We start from the raw sequence: 21,118 nt of genomic DNA, 5'->3' as shown, positions 1-21,118 counted from the left end.
TCCCTTTTCTCCACACCCTCTCCAGCATTTGTTGCTTGTAGATTTTCTGATGATGCCCATTCTAACTGGTGTGAGGTGATACCTCATTGTAGAATTGATTTGCATTTCTCTAATAATTAGTGATGTTGAGCAGCTTTTCATGTGCTTCTTGGCCATCAGTATGTCTTCTTTGGAGAAATGTCTATTTAGGTCTTCCACCCATTTTTGGATTGGGTTGTTTGTTTCTTTAATATTGAGCTGCATGAGTTGCTTATATATTTTGGACATTAATCCTTTGTCCGTTGATTCGTTTGCATATATTTTCTCCCATTTTTAGGGTTGTCTTTTCATCTTGTTTATGGTTTCCTTTGCTGTGCAAAAGCTTTTAAGTTTCATTAGGTTCCATTTGTTTATTTTCTTTTTATTTCCATTACTTTAGGAGGTGGATCAAAAAATACCTTGTTGTGATTTATGTCAGAGGGTGTTCTTCCTATGTTTACCTCTAAGAGTTTTATAGTGTCCGGTCTTACATTTAGGTCTCTAATCCATTTTGAGTTTATTTTTGTGTATGGTGTTAGGAGTGTTCTAATTTCATTCTTTTACATGTAGCTGTCCAGTTTTCCCAGCACCACTTATTGAAGAGACTGTCTTTTCTCCACTGTATATCCTTGCCTCCTTTGTCATAGATTAGTTGACCATAGGTGCATGGGTTTATCTCTGGGCTTTCTATCCTGTTCCACTGATCTATATTTCTGTTTCTGTGTCAGTACCATATTGTCTTGATTACTGTAGCTTTGTAGTATAGTCTGAAGTCAGGGAGTCTGATTCCTCCAGCACTGTTTTTTTCCCTCAAGACTGCTTTGGCTATTCGGGGTCTTTCGTATCTCCATACAAATTTTAAGATGATTTGTTCTAGTTCCGTAAAAAATGGCCATTGGAAATTTGATAGGGATTGCATTGAATCTGTAGATTGCTTTGGGTAGTATAGTCATTTTCACAATATTGATTCTTCCAATCCAAGAACATGGTATAACTCTCCATCTGTTGGTATCATCTTTAATTTCTTTCATCAGTGTCTTACACTTTTCTGCATACAGGTCTTTTGTCTCCCTAGGTAGGTTTATTCCTAGGTATTTTATTCTTTTTGTTGCAATGGTAAATGGGAGTGTTTCCATAATTTCTCTTTCAGATTTTTCATCATTATTGTATAGGAATGCAAGAGATTTCTGTGCATTAATTTTATATCCTGCAACTTTACCAAATTCATTGATTAGCTCTAGTAGTTTTCTGGTGGCATCTTTAGGATTCTCTATGTATAGTGTCATGTCATCTGCAAACAGTGATAGTTTTACTTCTTCTTTTCTAATTTGTATTCCTTTTATTTCTTTTTCTTCTCTGATTGCCATGGCTAGGACTTCCAAAACTATGTTGAATAATAGTGGTGAGAGTGGACATCCTTGTCTTGTTCCTGATCTTAGAGGAAATGCTTTCAGTTTTTCACCATCAAGAATGATGTTTGCTGTGGGTTTGTCATATATGGCTTTTATTATGTTGAGGTAGGTTCCTTCTATGCCCACTTTCTGGAGAGTTTTTATCATAAATGGGTGTTGAATTTTGTCAAAAACTTTTTCTGCATCTATTGAGATGATCATATGGTTTTTATTCTTCAATTTGTTATTATGGTGTATCACTTTGATTGATTTGCATATATTGAAGAATCCTTGCATTCCTGGGATAAATCCCACTTGATCATGGTGTATGATCCTTTTAATGTGTTGTTGGATTCTGTTTGCTCGTATTTTGTTGAGGACTTTTGCATCTATATTCATCAGTGATATTGGTCTGTAATTTTCTTTTTTTATAATATCTTTGGTTTTGGTATCAGGGTGATGGTGGCCTCATAGAATGAGTTTGGGAGTGTTCCTTCCTCTGCAATTTTTTGGAAGAGTTTGAGAAGGATGGGTGTTAGCTCTTCTCTAAATGTTTGATAGAACTCACCCGTGAAGCCATCTAGTCCTGGACTTCTGTTTGTTGGAAGATTTTTAATCACAGTTTTAATTTCATTACTTGTGATTGGTCTGTTCATATTTTCTATTTCTTCCTGGTTCAGTCTTGGAAGGTTATACCTTTCTAAGAATTTGTCCATTTCTTCCAGGTTGCCCATTTTATTGGCATAGAGTTGCTTGTAGTAGTCTCTTAGGATGCTTTGTATTTCTGCGGTGTCTGTTGTAACTTCTCCTTTTTCATTTCTAATTTTATTGATTTGAGTCCTCTCCCTCTTTTTGTTGATGGGTCTGGCCAGTGGTTTATCAATTTTGTTTATCATCTCAAAGAACCAGCTTTTAGTTTTATTACTCTTTGCTATTGTTTTCTTTGTTTCTATTGCATTTATTTCTGCTCTGATCTTTATGGTTTCTTTCCTTCTGCTAACTTTGGGTTTTCTTTTTTCTTCTTTCTCTTGTTCCTTTAGGTGTAAGATTAGATTGTTTATTTGAGATTTTTCTTGTTTCTTGAGGTAGGCTTGTATAGCTATAAACTTGCCTATTAGAACTGCTTTTGCTGCATCCCATAGGTTTTGGATCCTCGTGTTTTCATTGTCATTTGCCTCTAGGTATTTTTTGATTTCCTCTTTGATTTCTTCAGTGATCTCTTGGTTATTTAGTAACGTATTGTTTAGCCTCCATGTGTTTGTATTTTTTACATTTTTTTCCCTGTAATTGATTTCTAATCTCATAGCATTGTGGTCAGAAAAGATGCTTGATATGATTTCAATTTTCTTAAATTTACTGAGGCTTGATTTGTGACCCAAGATGTGATCTATCCTGGAGAATGTTCTGTGCACACTTGAGAAGAAAGTGTAATCTGCTGTTTTTGGATGGAATGTCCTATAAATATCAATTAAACCTATTTGTTCATTGTGTCATTTAAAGCTTGTGTTTCCTTATTAATTTTCTGTTTGGATCTGTCCATTGGTGTAAGTGAGGTGTTAAAGCCCCCCGCTATTATTGTGTCACTGTTGATTTCCTGTTTTATAGCTGTTAGCAGTTGCCTTATGTATTGAGGTGCTCCTATGTTGGGTGCATATATATTTATGATTGTTATATCTTCTTCTTGGATTGATCCCTTGATCATTATGTAGTGTCCTTCCTTGTCTCTTGTAACATTCTGTATTTTAAAGTCTATTTTATCTGATATGAGTATAGCTACTCCAGCTTTCTTTTGATTTCCATTTGCATGGAATATCTTTTTCCATCCCCTCACTTTCAGTCTGTATATGTCCCTAGGTCTGAAGTGGGTCTCTTGTAGACAGTATATATATGGGTCTTGTTTTTGTATCCATTCAGCAAGCCTGTGTCTTTTGGTTGGAGCATTTAATTCATTCACATTTAAGGTAATTATTGATATGTATGTAACTATTACCATTTTCTTAATCGTTTTGGGTTTGTTTTTGTAGGTCCTTTTCTCTCTTGTGTTTCCCTCTTAGAGAAGTTCCTTTAGCATTTGCTGTAGAGCTGGTTGGTGGTGCTGAATTCTCTTAGCTTTTGCTTGTCTGTAAAGCTTTATATTTCTCCATTGAATCTGAATGAGATCCTTGCTGGGTAGAGTATTCTTGGTTGTAGGTTCTTCCCTTTCATCACTTTAAGTATATCATGCCACTCCCTTCTGGCTTGTAGAGTTTCTGCTGAGAAATCAGCTGTTAACCTTATGGGAGTTCTCTTGTATGTTATTTGTCGTTTTTCCCTTGCTGCTTTCAATAATTTTTCCTTGCCTTTAATTTTTGCCAATTTGATTACTATGTGTTTTGGCATGTTTCTCCTTGGGTTTATCCTTCCTGGGACTCTCTGTGCTTCCTGGACTTGGGTGGCAATTTCCTTTCCCATGTTAGGGAAGTTTTCGACTATAATATCTTCAAATATTTTCTCGGGTCCTTTCTCTCTCTTTTCTCCTTCTGGGACCCCTATAATGCAAACGTTGTTGCGTTTAATGTCCCAGAGGTCTCTTAGGCTGTCTTCATTTCTTTGCATTCTCTTTTCTTTATTGTCTTCTGCAGCAGTGAATTCCACCATTGTGTCTTCCAGGTCACTTATCCGTTCTTCTGCCTCAGTTATTCTGCTATTGATTCCTTCTAGTGTAGTTTTCATTTCAGTTATTGTATTGTTCATCTCTGTTTGTTTGTTCTTTAATTCTTCTAAGTGTTTGTTAAACATTTCTTGCATCTTCTCGATCTTTGCCTCCATTCTTTTTCTGAGGTCCTGGATCATCTTCACTATCATTATTCTGAATTCTTTTTCTGGAAGGTTGCCTATCTCCACTTCATTTAGTTGTTTTTCTGGGGTTTTATCTTGTTCCTTCATCTAGTACATAGCCTTCTGCCTTTTCATCTTGTTTATTTTTCTGTGAATGTGGTTTTTGTCTTTGTGATAGCTTTGTCTGATTTTGCTATCAGGGTGATGGTGGCGTCATAGAAGGAGTTCAGAAGTGTTCCTGCAATTTTTTGAAATAGTTTCAGAAGGGTAGGTGTTAACTCTTCTCCAAATGTTTGGTAGATTTCACCTGTAAAGCCATCTGGTCCTGTACTTTTGTTTGTTGGGAGTTTTTTTTTTTTTTTTTTTTTATGACTGTGTTGAGTCTTCGTTTCTGTGCGAGGGCTTTCTCCAGTTGCGGCGAGTGGGGACCACTCTTCATCGCGGTGCGCGGGCCTCTCACTGTCGCGGCCTCTCTTGTTGCCGAGCACAGGCTCCAGACGCGCAGGCTCAGTAATTGTGGCTCACGGGCCCAGTTGCTCCGTGGCATGTGGGATCTTCCCAGACCAGGGCACGAACCCGTGTCCCCTGCATTGGCAGGCAGATTCTGTTGGGAGTTTTTTAATTAATTATTTTCAGTACTGGTAATTCGTCTGTTCATATTTTCTATTTCTTCCTGGTTTAGTCTTGGGAGAGTGCACCTTTCTAAGAATTTGTCCATTTCTTTCAGGCTGTCCATTTTATTGGTATATAGTTCCCGGCAGTAGTCTCTTATGGTCCTTTGTATCTCTGTGGTGTTGGTTGTAACTTCTAATTCATTTCTGATTTTATTGGTTTGGGCCCTCTCCCTTTTTTTCTTGATGAGTCTGGCTAAAGGTTTATCTATTTTGCTTATTTTTTCAAAGAACACGGTTTTAGTTTCATTGATCTTTTCTGTTGTTTTCTTCATCTCTATTTCATTTTTTTCTGCTCTGTTCTTTATGATTTCTTTCCTCCTACTAACTTTGGGTTTTGTTTATTCTCTCTCTAGTTGCTTTAGACGTAAGGTTGTTTGAGATTTTTCTTGTTTCCTGAGGTAACCTTGTATCGCTTAGAATTGCTTTTGCTGCATCCATAGGTTTTGGATCATCATGTTGTCGTTTTCTTTTGTTTCAGGTATTTTTTTATTTCCTCTTTGATTTCTTTAGTGACTTATTGGTTGTTTAGTAGTGTATTGTTTAGCCTTGACGTATTTGTGTTTTTTTGCAGTTTTTTTATTGTAGATGATTTCTAGTCTCATACTTTTGTGGTCAGAAAAAAATGCTTGATATGATTTCAATTTTTAAAATTTATCAAGCCTTGTTTTGTGGCCTAGCATGTGATCTCTCCTGGAGAATGTTCCATGTGCATGAGAAAAGGATGTTTATTCTGCTTCTTTCAGGTGAAATGCTCAATAAATATCAATTAAGCCCATTTCATCCAATGTGTTATTTAAGGCCTGTGTTTCTTTATTGATTTTCTGTCTGTATGATCTGTCCGTTGATGTAACATGTAAGTTAAAGTCCCCCTGTTATTATTGTGTTACTGTCAATTTCTCCTTTGTCTGTTAATATTTTTCTTATATTTTGAGGTGCTCCTATGTTGGGTGTATATATATTTTCAGTTGTTAAGTCTTCCTCTTGGATTGATCCTTTGATCATTTTGTAGTGTTTTTCTTTGTCTCTTGTGACAGTCATTATTTTAAAGTCTATTTTGTCTGATATAAGTATTGCTACTCCGGCTTTCTTTTGATTACCATTTGCATGGAATACCTTTTCCATCACTTTCAGTCTGTATGTTTCTCTAGATCTAAAGTGAGTCTCTTGTAGTTAGCATACATGCGGGTCTTGTTTTTGTATCCATTCAGCCAGTCTGTGTCTTTTGGTTGGAGCATTTAGTCCATTTACATTTAAGATAATTAACTATATATATGTTCTTATTGCCATTTTGTTAACTGATTTGGATTTTTGTAAGTCTTTTATTTCCCCCTTCTTTTGTTCACTTGTCTTGTGATTTGATGACTATATTTAGTGTTGTGTTTGGATTCCTTTTTCTTTTCTTTTTTTAAAAAATAAATTTATTTATTTATTTTTGGCTGCGTTGGGTCTTCGTTGCTGTGTGCGGCCTTTCTCTAGTTTTGGCTAGTGGGGGCTGCTCTTCATCTTGGTGTGTGGGCTTCTCATTGCGTTGGCTTCTCTTGTTGTGGAGCACAGGCTTTAGGCGCATGGGCCTAGTTGTGGCTTGTGCGCTTGTAGTTGTGGCTTGTGGGCTCTAGAGTGCAGGCTCAGTAGTTGTGGTGCACGGGCTTAGTTGCTTCACAGCATGTGGGATCTTCCCGGACCAGGGCTGGAACCTGTGTCCCCTACATTGGCAGGCGGATTTTTAACCACTACGCCACTAGGGAAGTCCCCTTTTTCTTTCTTGTGTGTAGATCCATTATAAGTTTTTGGTTTGCGGTTACCATGAGGTTTTTGTATAGCAGTCTATGTATACAGATGATTGTTTTAAGTTGCTGCTCTCTTAATTTCAAATGCATTTTAAATACCCTTCATTTGTATTCTCTTCCCCTCACAATTACCGGGAGTTTTTTCGTTTGTTTTTGGTTTTTCTTTTGGGTTTTTTTGGCCGCACTGCACGGCATGCGGGATCTTAGTTCCCTAACCAAGGATCGACCCCATGCCCCCTGCATTGGGAGTGCAGTCTTAACCGCTAGACTGCCAGGGAAGTCCCCACAATTACTGCTTTTGATATCATATTTTACATTTAATTGTTTTGTGTATCCCTTAACTGCTTGTTGTGGATACACATGATTTTACCACTTTAGTCTTTTGAACTCCCTACTGGCTTTGTGTGTGGATGATTTCCTACCTTTACTGTATGATTGCCTTTACTGGTGAGCTTTTACATTTTGTACTTTTCTTGTTTCTAGTTGTTTTCTTGTTTCTAGTTTCTAGGTGGTCTTTTCTTTATCATCTAGAGAAGTTCCTTTATCATTTGTTGTAAAGCTGGTTTGGTGGTGCTCAATTCTTTTAGCTTTTGCTTGTCTGTAAAGCTTTTGATTTCTCCATCGAGTCTGAATGAGAGCCTTGCTGGGTAGAGTATTCTTGGTTGTAAGTTTTCCCCTTTCATCACTTTAAATATATTATGCCACTCCCTTCCGGCCTGCAGAGGTCTGCTGAAAAATCAGCTGATAGCCTTATGGGAGTTCCCTTGTATGTGTTTTGTTGATTTTCCCTTGCTGCTTTTAGTATTCTCTTTTTATCTTTAACTTTGTCATTATGATTACAATATGTCTTGGTGTGTTCCTCTTTGGGTTAATCCTCTGTGGGAATCTCTGCGCTTCCTGGACTTGGATGACTGTTTCCTTTCCCAGGTTAGGGAGGTTTTCAGCTACTGTCTCTTCAAATAATTTTCTCAGGCCCTCTCTGTCTCCTCCTTCTGGGACCCCTATAATGCAATATTATTGTGCTGATGTTTTCCCAGAGGTCTCTTAAACTGTTCTCATTTCTTTTCATTCTTTTTTCTGTTCAGCTATAGTGATTTACACTGTCTTCTAGCTCACTGATCTGTTCTTCTGAATCATTTAGTCTACTATTAATTCATTCTAGTGTAATTTTCATTTCAGTTATTGTATTCTTCATCTCTGATTGGTTGTCCTTTGTATTTTCTACCTCTTCATTAAAAACTTCTAACTTAAAAAAAAAAAAAACTTCTAACTTCTCTCTCTGTTTATCCATTGTCCTCCCGAGTTCTTTGATTATCTTTACAATCATTACCCTGAACTCTTTCTTGCATAGATTGCCTATTTCCACGTCAGTTACTTCTTCTGTGGTTTTATCTTGTTCCTTCAGCAGGCACGTATTCCTCTGCTATCTCATTTTGTCTGACTTGCTATTTGTATTTTTATGTATGTGGCAGGTTAGTTACCTTGGAGAAGTGGCCCTCTGTAGGCGGTGTCCTGTGCATCCCAGCAGTGCACTCCTCTCTTGTCACCCAAGCTGTATGCTCTAGGGGTTCCTCCTAAGAGGGCTATGTGGGCAGTCTGGTAGGTTTGGTTGGCCCCTAATCTAGTTGGTTGCCACAGCCTGCCTTGTGTGGATGCTGCTAGCTGCTATTTAGTGGGGCCTGGTCACAACGTGGATGGTCGCAGAATCCTAAGGGGTCCCAAGGCTAGTGCTCACTCACTGGTAGGTGGAGTCAGGGTCCCAAAGTCTCCTGAGCTGTTGCCCACCCACTGGCAAATGAAGCCAGATCCTGGTGTTAGTGCCAGGCTACTGTCAGGCAGAGCTGGTTCTGGAGTCTGGCTGCAGGGCCCAGGGACCCCAGAGTTCATTTCAGATTGTTGGTGTGGGGCCAGTTCCTGACACTGTTGGATCTGGGGTCCAGGGTGTTCCAAAGTTTGCATTGGCCTGCTAGTGGGTAGGGCCAGGACCCAGCTGGCCCCAGGGTAGGGTCTGGCCTCCACTGCAGGATTGTAGGTTTGTTGCTTCTAGTGTCTGCCTCCTGGTGTGTGAGTCTGGTCTAAGGGCTTGTGCAGGCTTCTTGGCAGGAGGGACCGGTGCCTGCCCACTGGTGGTTGGAGCTGGGAGTTAGCCCTCCTGTTGGCTGGGCTTTGTCTAGGGGTGTGTCCAGAGGTGGCTGTGGGGTTTTTAGTCTTTAGGCAGCTTCAGTGCTTATGGGTGGAGCCGTGTCCCTGCCCAGTTAGTTGTTTGTTCTGAGGCTTCCCAGCACTGGTGCCTGCAGGCTGTTGGGTGGTACTAGGTCTTGGCTAATGAGCCAAGATAGCAGCTGCCAGCAGCAGCAGTGCTCACACAGCTGAATGTTCCCCAATTTCTGCCACCTGTGTCTATGTCCCCAGGGTGAGCCGCAGCCACTCCCCTCACTGCCTCTCCAGTAGACTCTCCAAGACCAGCAGGTAGGTCTGGCCCATGCACCTATCAAGTGACTGCTTTGCCCTGGGTCCTGGTGTGCATGAGATTTTTGTGTGGGCCTTTAAGAGTGAAGTCTGTTATTCCCCCAAGTCCTGTGGGGCTCCTGCAGTTAAGCCCCATTAGCCTTCAAAGTCAAACGCTCTGGGGCCTCATCTTACAGGTGTCAGACCCCTGGGCTGGAGAGCCTGACGTGGGGCTCAGAAATCTCACTCCTGTGAGATTACCTCTGCAATACAATTATTCTCCAGTTCGTGGAGATGGGATTTGATTATATCATGTGTTCACCCCTTCTCTCCATCTTGTTGTGGTTCCTTTAGTTGTAGAAGATCTTTTCTGGTAGGTTCCAGTCTTTTTCATCAATGGTTGCTCTGCAGATAGTTGTGATTTTGCTATGCTCGTGAGAAGAGATGAGCTCAGGGTCTTTCTACTCCACCATCTTGGCCGCTCTCTCCCAAGATGGAGCTCTTTTTTTGTGTACACAGTTAAGTTAGAAAAAGCCAGCCTGATAAAAACGTCTTTTCAGAATTCTGACCTTAAACAAAAGCCCTTCTAGGGGGAACTTGCATTTCTCTTCCTGTGTCTTTGAAATGTACATGTACATGTGCATGTAATGTACATGTAAATGTATGTAATTTACATGTAAATGTACATAATGTACATTTACATGTACTACCTGATCTTCATCTGTGTGTGTGTGTGTTTTGAGAACTTGGTCTCTGCCATCCAAAAGGTGCACATATGGTATACATTTGGCAACCTATTGAACAGACTGGGTTTCTGAGCAGTCTTTTGTGTGGTGGCTTTTTGCCATCTTAACCTTTGTTCAGTCAGCCTGTACAATGAAGTCTTTTACTTTCTTAACTGTTTTGAGGAGTAAACTTTCTGGATCTTGTTTAGGTGCCATCTTTTGCACTCTCTTGCGAGGAAGCCTCTTGCATCTTACTGGTTTGAGTCACTATTAAGATATATCTCATTAATGGCTAGATGATGGATCCTTCAAATTTGAGAAGTTTCTAAATTGGTAAATTTTTAGAGAGCTCATTATAAACAGCTGTTTTATTGGTACCAATGGGGGGGGGAAACAAATTAAAAGGTGGGAAATACATATAAATGGTGTTGACTGAAAAAAACATGCACAACATGAGAGTTGTGAATTAAGTTTTATTTGGGGCATAATGAGGACTATAGCCCAGGAGACAGCCTCTCAGCAGCTCTGAGGAACTGCTCCAAAGAGGTAGAGGGAAAGGTCAGTATATATATGATTTTAGTGAAGGGGGATATGTGCAGTCAGGCACACATTTTTGCAGAAGGTTACTGCTGGTCATGAGAAGCAGATGTCTCCCTTAATGATTTTAGTGCTTTTCTAAACATGAAAAGATACCATAATTTGGGCTCATAAAATCTTCTCCTGAAAATATCTAACTATCTGAAGGCCTGTTCTGCCAATTTTTCCCAAAGCACAGAGTGCCTCATTCCTGATATCTGCCCTGAACTCCTTTCAGGGTGTGTTGAAGGTCAGTGACTGCAGTGGCTAGTGACTTAATCCTTAGAGAGGCAGATGGCAAATGCCAGTTTTTAGTTGGCAGTGGTTAACCTAAAAACTCCCTTAGTTTAAAACAAACCCAAAATACAAATGGTTTGGGAAGCCTTGTTTGTGGTCTCCACTTCCCCTCAGTGGGTCTTACAGATGCTACTAAAAACATTAGAATAATTCATGTTAACTAGGTTGATTAACAGGGGGAAAGAAAACTGAAGGGAAATTCTAGAGACTTTTTCCCAACCAGGTGGAAATTTTAAAGGGACGTGTCCCAAATTAATAAACTCTTTAGATGGTTATTTTTAAATGGAGTAAATAAAACAGAAATTAATGGAATTAAATCAGAGGTTTGGTTTGATACAGCACTACCTGAGATTGGATGGGCCAAAGGGATTCCCTTGCTGTCCCCAACATTACAGGGCCCTGGACAAGTCCACTCCGTTTACCTCAGTGTTTTATTTATTTGTTTGTTTATATTTATGTATTTATATATTTAAAAGGCTGGAAGAAAATTACACTCAGATACCTGACCAATAGTTACTTGGGGCAACAGGCCAATAAAGTTAAAAGATTGAGAAAAGGGCTTGAAACCCTTGGCTCAGCCCCCCCCACTGGGGATCCCAGAGCCTTTTATACAAAAATAGATATAATGGTCAGGATAAAAAGAAAGGCTTCTAGGACTCCTCGTAAGACCTACACTTGTTGATTGGGTCCTAATGGAAACTAAAGTTAAAAGAACAAAAGTTGATAGAATTGAGATGAAAATTTATAAAAATGTACCCGTTTTAAGTGGGCTTTATATAAGATGGTTACATCTCTTTTGCTTAATTATATCATGGAATAGACATGTTTCACTGGTGAATGCTTCCCCTGCTTGGTATTATAAGGCAGGGCATATGAATTTGCCCCTCAGGAAATATTAATTAAACATGCTAAAGGAAACCAGTAGCATTACCTGAGCCCATACAGTATAAAGTAAAACTGAGAAAGAGGGCCTTTGTTGAATGCCTTATGCAAGCTTTTGAAGGCATGATAAATTAAGCCCTGAAATCCTAGAACAGAGAACTCCTGAATTACAGTTTAGTTGGAAATCTTCTCACTGATATAAAAAAGGAAATTAAAGAAAACATAGTTGGGCAAATTAATCTTTTAATATCATTTAGGTGACAGACCTGTTCTTTGTGGAAATAAAAGCAACATCTTTGTCTTGCAAATCTCTATAAATCAGAAATGTAAATACAGCTCACAATGATCTGAGACTGAACCTAATTAGCTCAGTCAGGTTTCAGAACCTGAAACCAACGGGGGAAAAAGGAAAAAAGTGGCCTTTTTAAACTCAAACCACTGGAAAGGCTCCCTCAGCCAGAATCTAATTCATAGCCTCCTTAAGGGTTTATCAAGGACAAATACAAATATTAAGTCTTTTCCACAAATAGTAAAGCCTTTGTCATCTGAGCAAAGAAATTTAACTTACCTCAACTGTTATAAATAACTAGTAAATTTACATTGTAGTACATGAATCATAATTAAGTTTTTAAAGTGAAGCTATGAGATCTCTAAATTTGTCTGTTTATGTGTCTGTGTAGACATTATACGTATGAAATATCTCTAGCTCTGGGAAATATTATCAAAATTAAATTTATAAAGAGCTCTATTTAATTGACTTAAAAGTAAGTACTTACAAATTAAATATTTCTAAATATGAAAGAAACTGGCCGGAAGGAATTTCAGGGTCACATGATCTAGGAAGTATTCAATATTAAACTAACGTCTGGTATTAAAGCTAGCTTAAGTTTGCTGGTTTAATCAATGTAGACATATCTTACTTTTATAATAAAAGTAAGTTTACCGAAGGTCAACATGTTCATGTTAGTTCTGTTACAGAGTTTGTCAGCAAAAAAAAAAAAATGTTTTCACTTGGTATGGTAGTATTTTCATAAGTTATAAAATAAAGGGGAATGGGATGAGAGTTTTTAGGTGAACTCTTTAGGAATAATTATGTTTGGGGTATGTCTATTTAAAATAGTTTCTCCAGATTTTTGGTAAGTTGAGTTTTGCTAAGTTAAATTAAATGATGGCAGTTCACTGAATATCCAGGTCATTTCAAATAAAATAAAATACTGGAACAGTAATTGCTAAACAGATCTAAATTTACCTACTTTTGTCTCCTTACGAGAGGGACACTAAAGATGTTTGGGTTTATTAGACCCATATCTTATACCACATTGAGGAAAGAAATTATGTTATATGTTTCTAGAGGTTATAGGATATTCCAATAAGGAAATGCTGGTATGACAGTTTACAGTTACTTGCTGATTGTCGATTTTTGGTAGAGAGTAAGGTTTTTAAGGGTTAAAGGTGTAATATGTAATTAAAGTTACTAAAAATAATAAGGGAAACATTTCAATATGCAAGGAAAGTAGGATGGGTGTTTTCAGCAAAAGGTGTGAGGAATGAAAATACATTTTGTTAAGGGGAAAAAATGATTGTCCTAAAACTGCTTATTTTTGGATGGAAAAATATAGGACAAACTAATACGTATACAAAAGGTCTTAGAAGGTATGTAGAAAGGGGGCCCTGAAAAAGGAGTTTTGTACATAGGAATTTTGTACAGTTTTGTACAGGCTGGGATTAGATTAAATTTAATTAGGTAAATGGATTTTTATTTTATTAAAATAAATGGATTTTTTTTTTATTAAAAGTAGGCTGGTGCAAGACTGGATTTGGTTCCTCTCTTTGTTAAGAGAAAAAAGTTTTCTTGGAGTATTGCTATTGGTAACAGATTGTGTGAGTTTCTTTGCCTTTAAGTGATCTGTATTTGTTTATTGAAGTATTGTTTCACAATGACCTATGATCCTATTTGACCAAGTGTTTTGGAACCTTTTTGATGTTTTTGACAAACTTCCCAAATATGAAATTCTTGTTTTTTTTTTTAAATAGTTCCGCTAACATCTTTTTTTTTTTGGCTGCGTTGGGTATTCGTTGCTGTGCGCAGGCTTCTCTAGTTGAGCAAGTGGGGGCTACTCTTCGTTGTGGTGTGCGGGCTTCTCATTGCAGTGGCTTCTCTTGCTGTGGAGCAGGGCTCTAGGCACACGGGCTTCAGTAGTTGTGGCACATGGGCTCAGTAGTTGTGGCTCATGGGCTGTAGAGCGCAGGCTCAGTAGTTGTGGCTCACGGGCCTAGTTGCTCCGCGGCATGTGGGATCTTCCCAGACCAGGGCTCGAACCCACGTCCCCTGCATTAGCAGGCAGATTCTCAACCACTGCTCCACCAGGGGAGCCCCAGGAAGCTTCTCTTTGTGGAAGGTATTCAAAGTTTGTTGACTGAAGTCAGAGAACTGTGTACTAATATGCCTTGCTCTGAGACCATAAGATCTCAGACAAATTACTTAGCTCCTCTGAGCCTCAGTTTTCCTCATCCACAACATGAGAATTCTAAGGATAAAGTAATAGGTGTGAAAATAGTAACATGTTGTATAAATATTATTACTGATTTTTTCCCCTAAACCCCAAATAAAAGACTGAACTTTTAATCAACTGAATCAACTTCTAATCAAGGATAGGTAACTAAGGGTACCAATCATTGTTCCTAATGCAGTTGTTATAGAAACCTGCCCCTCTTTTTCCTCTAATTTTCTTTTTCTCTCCCTCCTTAGGTTTAATATTGACCCACAGGCACACTGCTTAACTCTTCTAGATGCCACTCAAAGCCAGAAAGATTGCTGACCTCTGTGCTAATGAGTGTGTGTGTGTTCAGAATTGATCCACCTTTACATCTGCTTCCTTTTATTTCTGGTTAACCAGAATGCATCTGAGTACTTGAATGAATTAATCTAAAGGACTGGACATTACTCTTTCATTATTTGAATTTAGAGTTTATGTTTAGATTTTTTTTAAAAACATCTGTTTCCTGTTTATTAGTCTATAGAGTCAGTGAAGACATCTGTTATGTCTGGTTTTGCTTATCATCCCCTGTGCCTAACACAGTGCCTGGCACTCAGATGTTTCTTGACTAGAAAGTTATATAGGAAGGAATCACATTTGCCTTACACTATACTAGCAGAAAAGTAATACCTAAGGTTGCAGCTTTGTCTTTTAAGTACCTAGATGTCTTAAGTGGCTTAGGATAAAAAAGACAGCATGGGGTAAGAGAGCATGAGATTTGGAGTCAGAAGACCTGGATCTGAATCCTGATTCTGCCAGAGACTCTATGACCTTAGGCAAGACCTTAGGCAAAACCTTAGGCTTTATTTACCTTTCCTAGGCTTGATTTTCTTATCTAAAAAGGTGAATAATACCACGAGGACTTGGTAGTATATAAAGTATCTAGTATAGTACCTTGTGTTTGATTAGTAGTTTATACTAATTAGCAGTTATTTTACTTAATACATAGTAATGGCAATAAAGTTGTATATAGACAGAGTTCTCCCCCAAAGAAAATACTTTTTAATAAATTCATCAGCAGTAGATGGAAAAGAACCATTCTGTGTCTAGGTTAAAAATTGGGAATTTATTGAAATAGGCCATTTATTTCAAAAATGAAAACAACGTCCTAGGTCTTTTGTGTCGATACCACTAAATACTCCAGGATTTAAAATCCGATTCACTGATTGATTCAACAATAAAATATTGTGAGCCAACTATTTGCCAAGCACTGTTTTAGGTACTAAAGATACAGATGAAAAACACAGTCCAGGCCTCATGGAACTTACATTCTGGTTCAGAGAGACAAGCAGTAAACAAGATAATTTCGGATTAGAACTGAGAACTGTGTAGGAAATAAACTGTGGATATATAAGAGTGGGAGGACAGAAAGCTACTTCAGATGGGGGTATATGTATAAAAATTATCACAGCTCTATGAGAGACTTCTGAGCAAGGAGGAGAGTTGCTGGACAGTTTCTGCTCTCCAGTAATCAGAGATAATACCCAAAGCTTTGATGTATATTATGTTATGATGTTAGACTGACTCTTAAAATTTTGGAATACTGAAAGACAGCAAACATTTACTGAATGTTTACTATGTACAGAATAATGTTAGAGACTTCTCAAATAAAAGAATTAGGGGAAGGGCTTCCCTGGTGGTGCAGTGGATAAGAATCTGCCTGCCAATGCAGGGGATACAGGTTCAATCCCTGGTCCAGGAAGATCCCACATGCCGCGGAGCAACTAAGCCCGTGCGCCACAACTACTGAGCCTGTGCTCTAGAGCCCGTAAGCCACAACTACTGAGCCCACGTGCCACAACTACTGAAGCCCACGCGCCTAGAGCCCGTGCTCTGCAACAAGAGAAGCCACCGCAATCAGAAGCCCGCGCACCGCAACGAAGAGCAGCCCCCGCTTGCTGCAACTAGAGAAAGTCCGCACGCAGCAACGAAGACCCAACACAGCCAAAAATAAATAAATAAATAAATATTAAAAAAAAAAAAAAAAAAAGAATCAGGGGCTCAGGGACCTCCCTGGCAGTCCAGTGGTTAAGACTGTGCTCCTAATGCAGCGGGTATGGGTTCGATCCCTGGTCGGGGAATTAAGATCCTTCATGCTGCATGGTGTGGCCAAAAAAAAAAAAAAAAGAATCGGGCTCAGATAAGTCCTTTATCTTGCTTGAAATTACAGAATTCCCAAGTAGAAGAGCTGGAACTGTATTATAAATAGATGGGGGGAAATGTTTTAGAAGCTAAAATGTGATGCTTCTATTAGTTACTACCAAAAAAACTGCCTTCTCTTTTCAGATTTCTTCACCACCACAACCAAGGAAGGATATGATATGAGGCGAGTGGACATAACTCCTTTAGAACAAAGGAAATTAACGTTTGATACCCATGCATTGGTTCAGGACCTGGAAACTCATGGTGAGAAACATGGATCCCTTTTGAAAGGAGAATATAAACAGCACTCATAACAAATTACCTAGTCAAGACAACATCACCATTATGAACAATTAAGAGTCACTGTTTAGGTTGCTTCCATGTCCTGGCTATTGTAAATAGAGCTGCAGTGAACATTGTGGTACATGACTCTTTTTGAATTATGGTTTTCTCAGGGTATATGCCCAGTAGTGGGATTGCTGGGTCGTATGGTAGTTCTATTTTTAGTTTTTTAAGGAACCTCCATACTGTTCTCCATAGTGGCTGTATCAATTTACATTCCCACCAACAGTGCAAGAGGGTTCCCTTTTCTCCACACCCTCTCCAGCATTTATTGTTTGTAGATTTTTTGATGATGGCCATTCTGACTGGTGTGAGATGATATCTCATTGTAGTTTTGATTTGCATTTCTCTAATGATTAATGATGTTGAGCATTCTTTCATGTGTTTGTTGGCAATCTGTATATCTTCTTTGGAGAAATGTCTATTTAGGTCTTCTGCCCATTTTTGGATTGGGTTGTTTGTTTTTTTGATATTGAGCTGCATGAATGGATAAAGATGTGGCACATATATACAATGGAATATTACTCATCCATAAAAAGAAACGAAATTGAGTTATTTGTAGTGAGGTGGATGGATCTAGAGTCTGTCATACAGAGTGAAGTAAGTCAGAAAGAGAAAAGTAAATACCGTATGCTAACAGATATATATGGAATCTAAAAAAAAAAATGGTCATGAAGAACCTAGGGGCAAGACGGGAATAAAGACGCAGACCTACTAGAGAATGGACTTGAGGACACGGGGAGGGAGAAGGGTAAGCTGGGACGAAGTGAGAGAGTGGCATGGACATATATACACTACCAAATGTAAAATAGATAGCTAGTGGGAAGCAGCCGCATAGCACAGGGAGATCAGCTCCGTGCTTTGTGACCACCTAGAGGGGTGGGATAGGGAGGGTGGGAGGGAGGGAGATGCAAGAGGGAAGAGATATGGGGATATATGTATATGTATAACTGATTCACTTTGTTATAAAGTAGAAACTAACACACCATTGTAAAGCAATTATACTCCAATAAAGATGTTTAAAAAAAAGTCACTATTTAAATATGAGCCATCCATAAAATAGAATATTTTAGTCATGAAAATGGTATAGCTTGAAGAATATTTACTGATGTGAGAAATGCTCAAGATACATGTGCAGAGTGATTCCAATTATGTAAAAAAACAACTGTAGTTTCAAGGCTGATACTAAAGTTTATGTGGAAGTACAAGCATAATGTTTAAGAATAGAAAAAAAAGAAAATCAAAGAACAGTCACAAAAAATTACCAGATGTCAAAACAGTTATTTAAAGTATATGAAAAAATAAAAATTTTTTTAAAAAAATAAAGTATATGAAACTATAGGAATAGAAGAGTTGATTTAATGGAATAGAATGGCATTCAGAAACGTGTGTGTGTCTTAGAATAAAAGCTAAATGTAAAATAAAGAAAGACTACAAAAAATATTATAATATAGAAATATTTTTTGACTTTTAAGAGTAAGGAAGCAAGACATAAAACTCAAAAGCAATGAAAGTAAAAGTAAAGACTGACAGATGTGACTACAGAAATATTTATTTAAATCTGTGTATCAAAGGATATGATCCGTAAGGTTAAAAATGTTAGCAACACATATGACAATGAGCCTATTGCTTTAATATACAAAGAATTCATATGAATCAATAAGAAAAGTTAAGCAGTTTTATAGAAAAATGGACAAAGGCCATAAACAGCTCACAGAAAAATAAATTACCAATAAATATATGTAAAGATGCTTAATCAAGGAAATGCAAATTTTAAGTATAAATTAAAATAATGTAATACCATTTTAATGCCAATTACATACTCAAAAAAGACTAGTAATACCCATGTTGATGTAAATGTGGGGAAATGGATCAGTGGAATTAAAATTGGAGAGTGCTTTTTAGAGAGTAATTTAGCATAATCTGTCGATTTTTAATTATAACCATTTTTTTAAAAGACTGCAGTTGACCCTTGAACAACACAGGGGTTGGGGCACCGACCACCTGTGTAGTCAAAAATCTGCATGTAACTTTATAGTGGCCCTCTGTATCCGCAATTCCACATCCACAGCTTCAACCAACCACAGATTGTGTGGTATGGTAGTATTTACTATTGAGAAAAATCTGCATCTAAGTGGACCCACTCAGTTCAAATCCATGTGTTCAAGAGTCAACTGCATGAAAATTTAAATGATAGAAGTTATTCTAGCTGTCTATTTTGAGAAGGATGTGCACTTTTTAAAAAATATAAATACCTATTTGCTGCTTGTAGGATTTGACAAAGCACAAGCAGAAACAATTGTATCAGCATTAACCATTTTATCAAATGTCAGCCTCGATACTATCTATAAGGAGATGGTCACTCAAGCTCAACAGGTAATCTTTTCATTTTTATCACTTCTGACAGTTTCATTAGGCAATCTTTTTCATAACTGCATCTCTGTTTACCCACCCACCTTCTAAACACACCTGCGTCTTCCTTATTATTCTCTCTAAAGGAACCAAAAACAAAAAACGTGTAGTAAAGTCAGTATCCAGGGAGACTGAGGAGTTATAATAGTCATCACAAAATTATGGTAACACAAAGAGTAAAATTTTTTCAGATCTTTCATTGTGTAAGATAATTATATTATTTGAGTTATGGGATGGTGGTAGGTTGTTAGTGAAACAACTTTTTCCACATAGAAAGCCCACCACAGTAGAAGAGCTGACCACTTTACTGCAGTCATGTGTATGTTCTACAAAGTTGGAAAGCTGGAAGGGACTTACATGGCTGGGAAGGAGTTCATAAATCTCCTGGCTAAGATGCTTTAATCTGACCAGATACCTGAATCCTTAAACGCCAAGTAATACCATTTACTAAGAACTTAAGAAGTGAGAGGCAGTGCTGGGGACTGCTCATATATGATCTTATTTAATCTCTCTAACAACCTTGAAAAGTAGGTAGAATTATTCTATTTTACCACTGAAGAAAGGATCAGAGAGGTTCAGTAATTTGCAAGAGTTGTCACTGTGGTGCTATGGACAAAAAGCAATAATTTTTTTAAAAATTTATTTATTTATTTATTTTTGGCTGTGTTGGGTCTTCGTTTCTGTGCAAGGGCTTTCTCTAGTTGCGGCAAGCGGGGGGCACTCTTCATCATGGTGCACGGGCCTCCCACTATCGCGGCCTCTCTTGTTGGGAGCACAGCCTCCAGACGCACAGGCTCAGTAGTTGTGGCTCACGGGCCTAGTTGCTCCGCGGCATGTGGGATCTTCTCGGATCAGGGCTCGAACCCGTGTCCCCTGCATTGGCAGGCAGATTCTCAACCACTGGGCCACCAGGGAAGCCCCAAAAAGCAATAATTTTATATGAAGGATAGAATAAGCTAAATGAACTTAACTGTAGAATAATAATTCATAATCTGTCAATCATGAATTAATTACTGTGTTTAAGAATCTGTTTTCTTTCTCTGGTTATATTTTTTTAATTTTAATTTTTTAAATTTAGGCTTTCTTCTTCAGATAAATATTTCACAGCAGAGAAATATTAGGATTTCTTTCTTACATAAAATTAGGAGCTCTTGCATAAAATGTCATTACTTTAAAGGTCATGAAAGAGTGAAATTTTTAAAAGATTTTTACTGTAATATCCAATTAATTATATATTTAGAATTAAAAGCATTCAGCCCCTAGATTTAACTTAACTTTAAATTTGTATGTGTATTATTTTCGCTAAATTTATTCAGGATCATAACAGACTATTAAATCCACCAAAGAAAAAGCCACTCATTTAATCCCCCAAAACCTTTGAGCTATCCTGAAAGAGCTAATGGTACTCTTTTTTTTTTTTTTTTTTTTAATATTTTATTTATTTATTTATTTATGGCTGTATTGGGTCTTCGTTTCTGTGCGAGGGCTTTCTCCAGTTGCGGCAAGCGGGGGCCACTCCTCATCACAGGGTGCGGGCCTCTCATTATCGCGGCCTCTCTCGTTGCGGAGCACAGGCTCCAGACGCGCAGGCTCAGTAATTGTGGCCCACGGGCCCAATCGCTCCGCGGCACGTGGGATCCTCCCAGACCAGGGCTCGAACCCGTGTCCCCTGCATTGGCAGGCAGACCCTCAACCACTGCGCCACCAGGGAAGCCCGCTAATGGTACTCTTAAATCAGATTTTTAAGTTTCTCTGTAATATAAGCAGTGAATTAAAACTGTTGTTTGAGGAATTTTTATGCTGCCAGGGCCATTTAATCTTACATTTAAAATGTAGGATTGGATGTAGGAACACTACTACTGAACTTTTGGGTTTTTTATTACTGGTGTATGAAATCAAAATCCCATTCCATCCTTGAGCCATAGGCTGTGAGGCAAACAAGCTTCATACTTGATCACTTCAGAAACAGCCATGCTAAGTCAAGTGTGCTCAGTCTGAGAATTCGGTTATATTCTGAACTTGCTTATAGTCTGAATAACATTCACATTCTCTGGTGGCTCCACAGTCGTT

At 38.2% G+C, this 21,118-nt stretch overlaps 1 protein-coding gene across 3 annotated transcripts in view; it reads left to right on the top strand.

Annotated features, from left to right (window-relative positions):
* CCDC90B (coiled-coil domain containing 90B) overlaps window positions 1–21,118 on the top strand; it is a 60,313-nt gene that overhangs the window by 15,082 nt on the left and 24,113 nt on the right. For 2 of the 3 annotated variants that reach the window (XM_057553917.1, XM_007168553.2), the window contains exons 2-3: window positions 16,439–16,558; window positions 18,909–19,012. In XM_057553917.1, coding sequence (XP_057409900.1) covers window positions 16,439–16,558; window positions 18,909–19,012 — 224 coding nt within the window. The remainder of the gene's footprint in view (window positions 1–16,438; window positions 16,559–18,908; window positions 19,013–21,118) is intronic. The other variant, XM_057553918.1, reaches the window with a different exon arrangement.

Source organism: Balaenoptera acutorostrata, chromosome 9, assembly GCF_949987535.1.
Source record: "Balaenoptera acutorostrata chromosome 9, mBalAcu1.1, whole genome shotgun sequence".
In the NCBI taxonomy this organism is placed as follows: domain Eukaryota; kingdom Metazoa; phylum Chordata; class Mammalia; order Artiodactyla; family Balaenopteridae; genus Balaenoptera; species Balaenoptera acutorostrata.
This window is presented reverse-complemented; position numbering and strand designations above follow the sequence as displayed.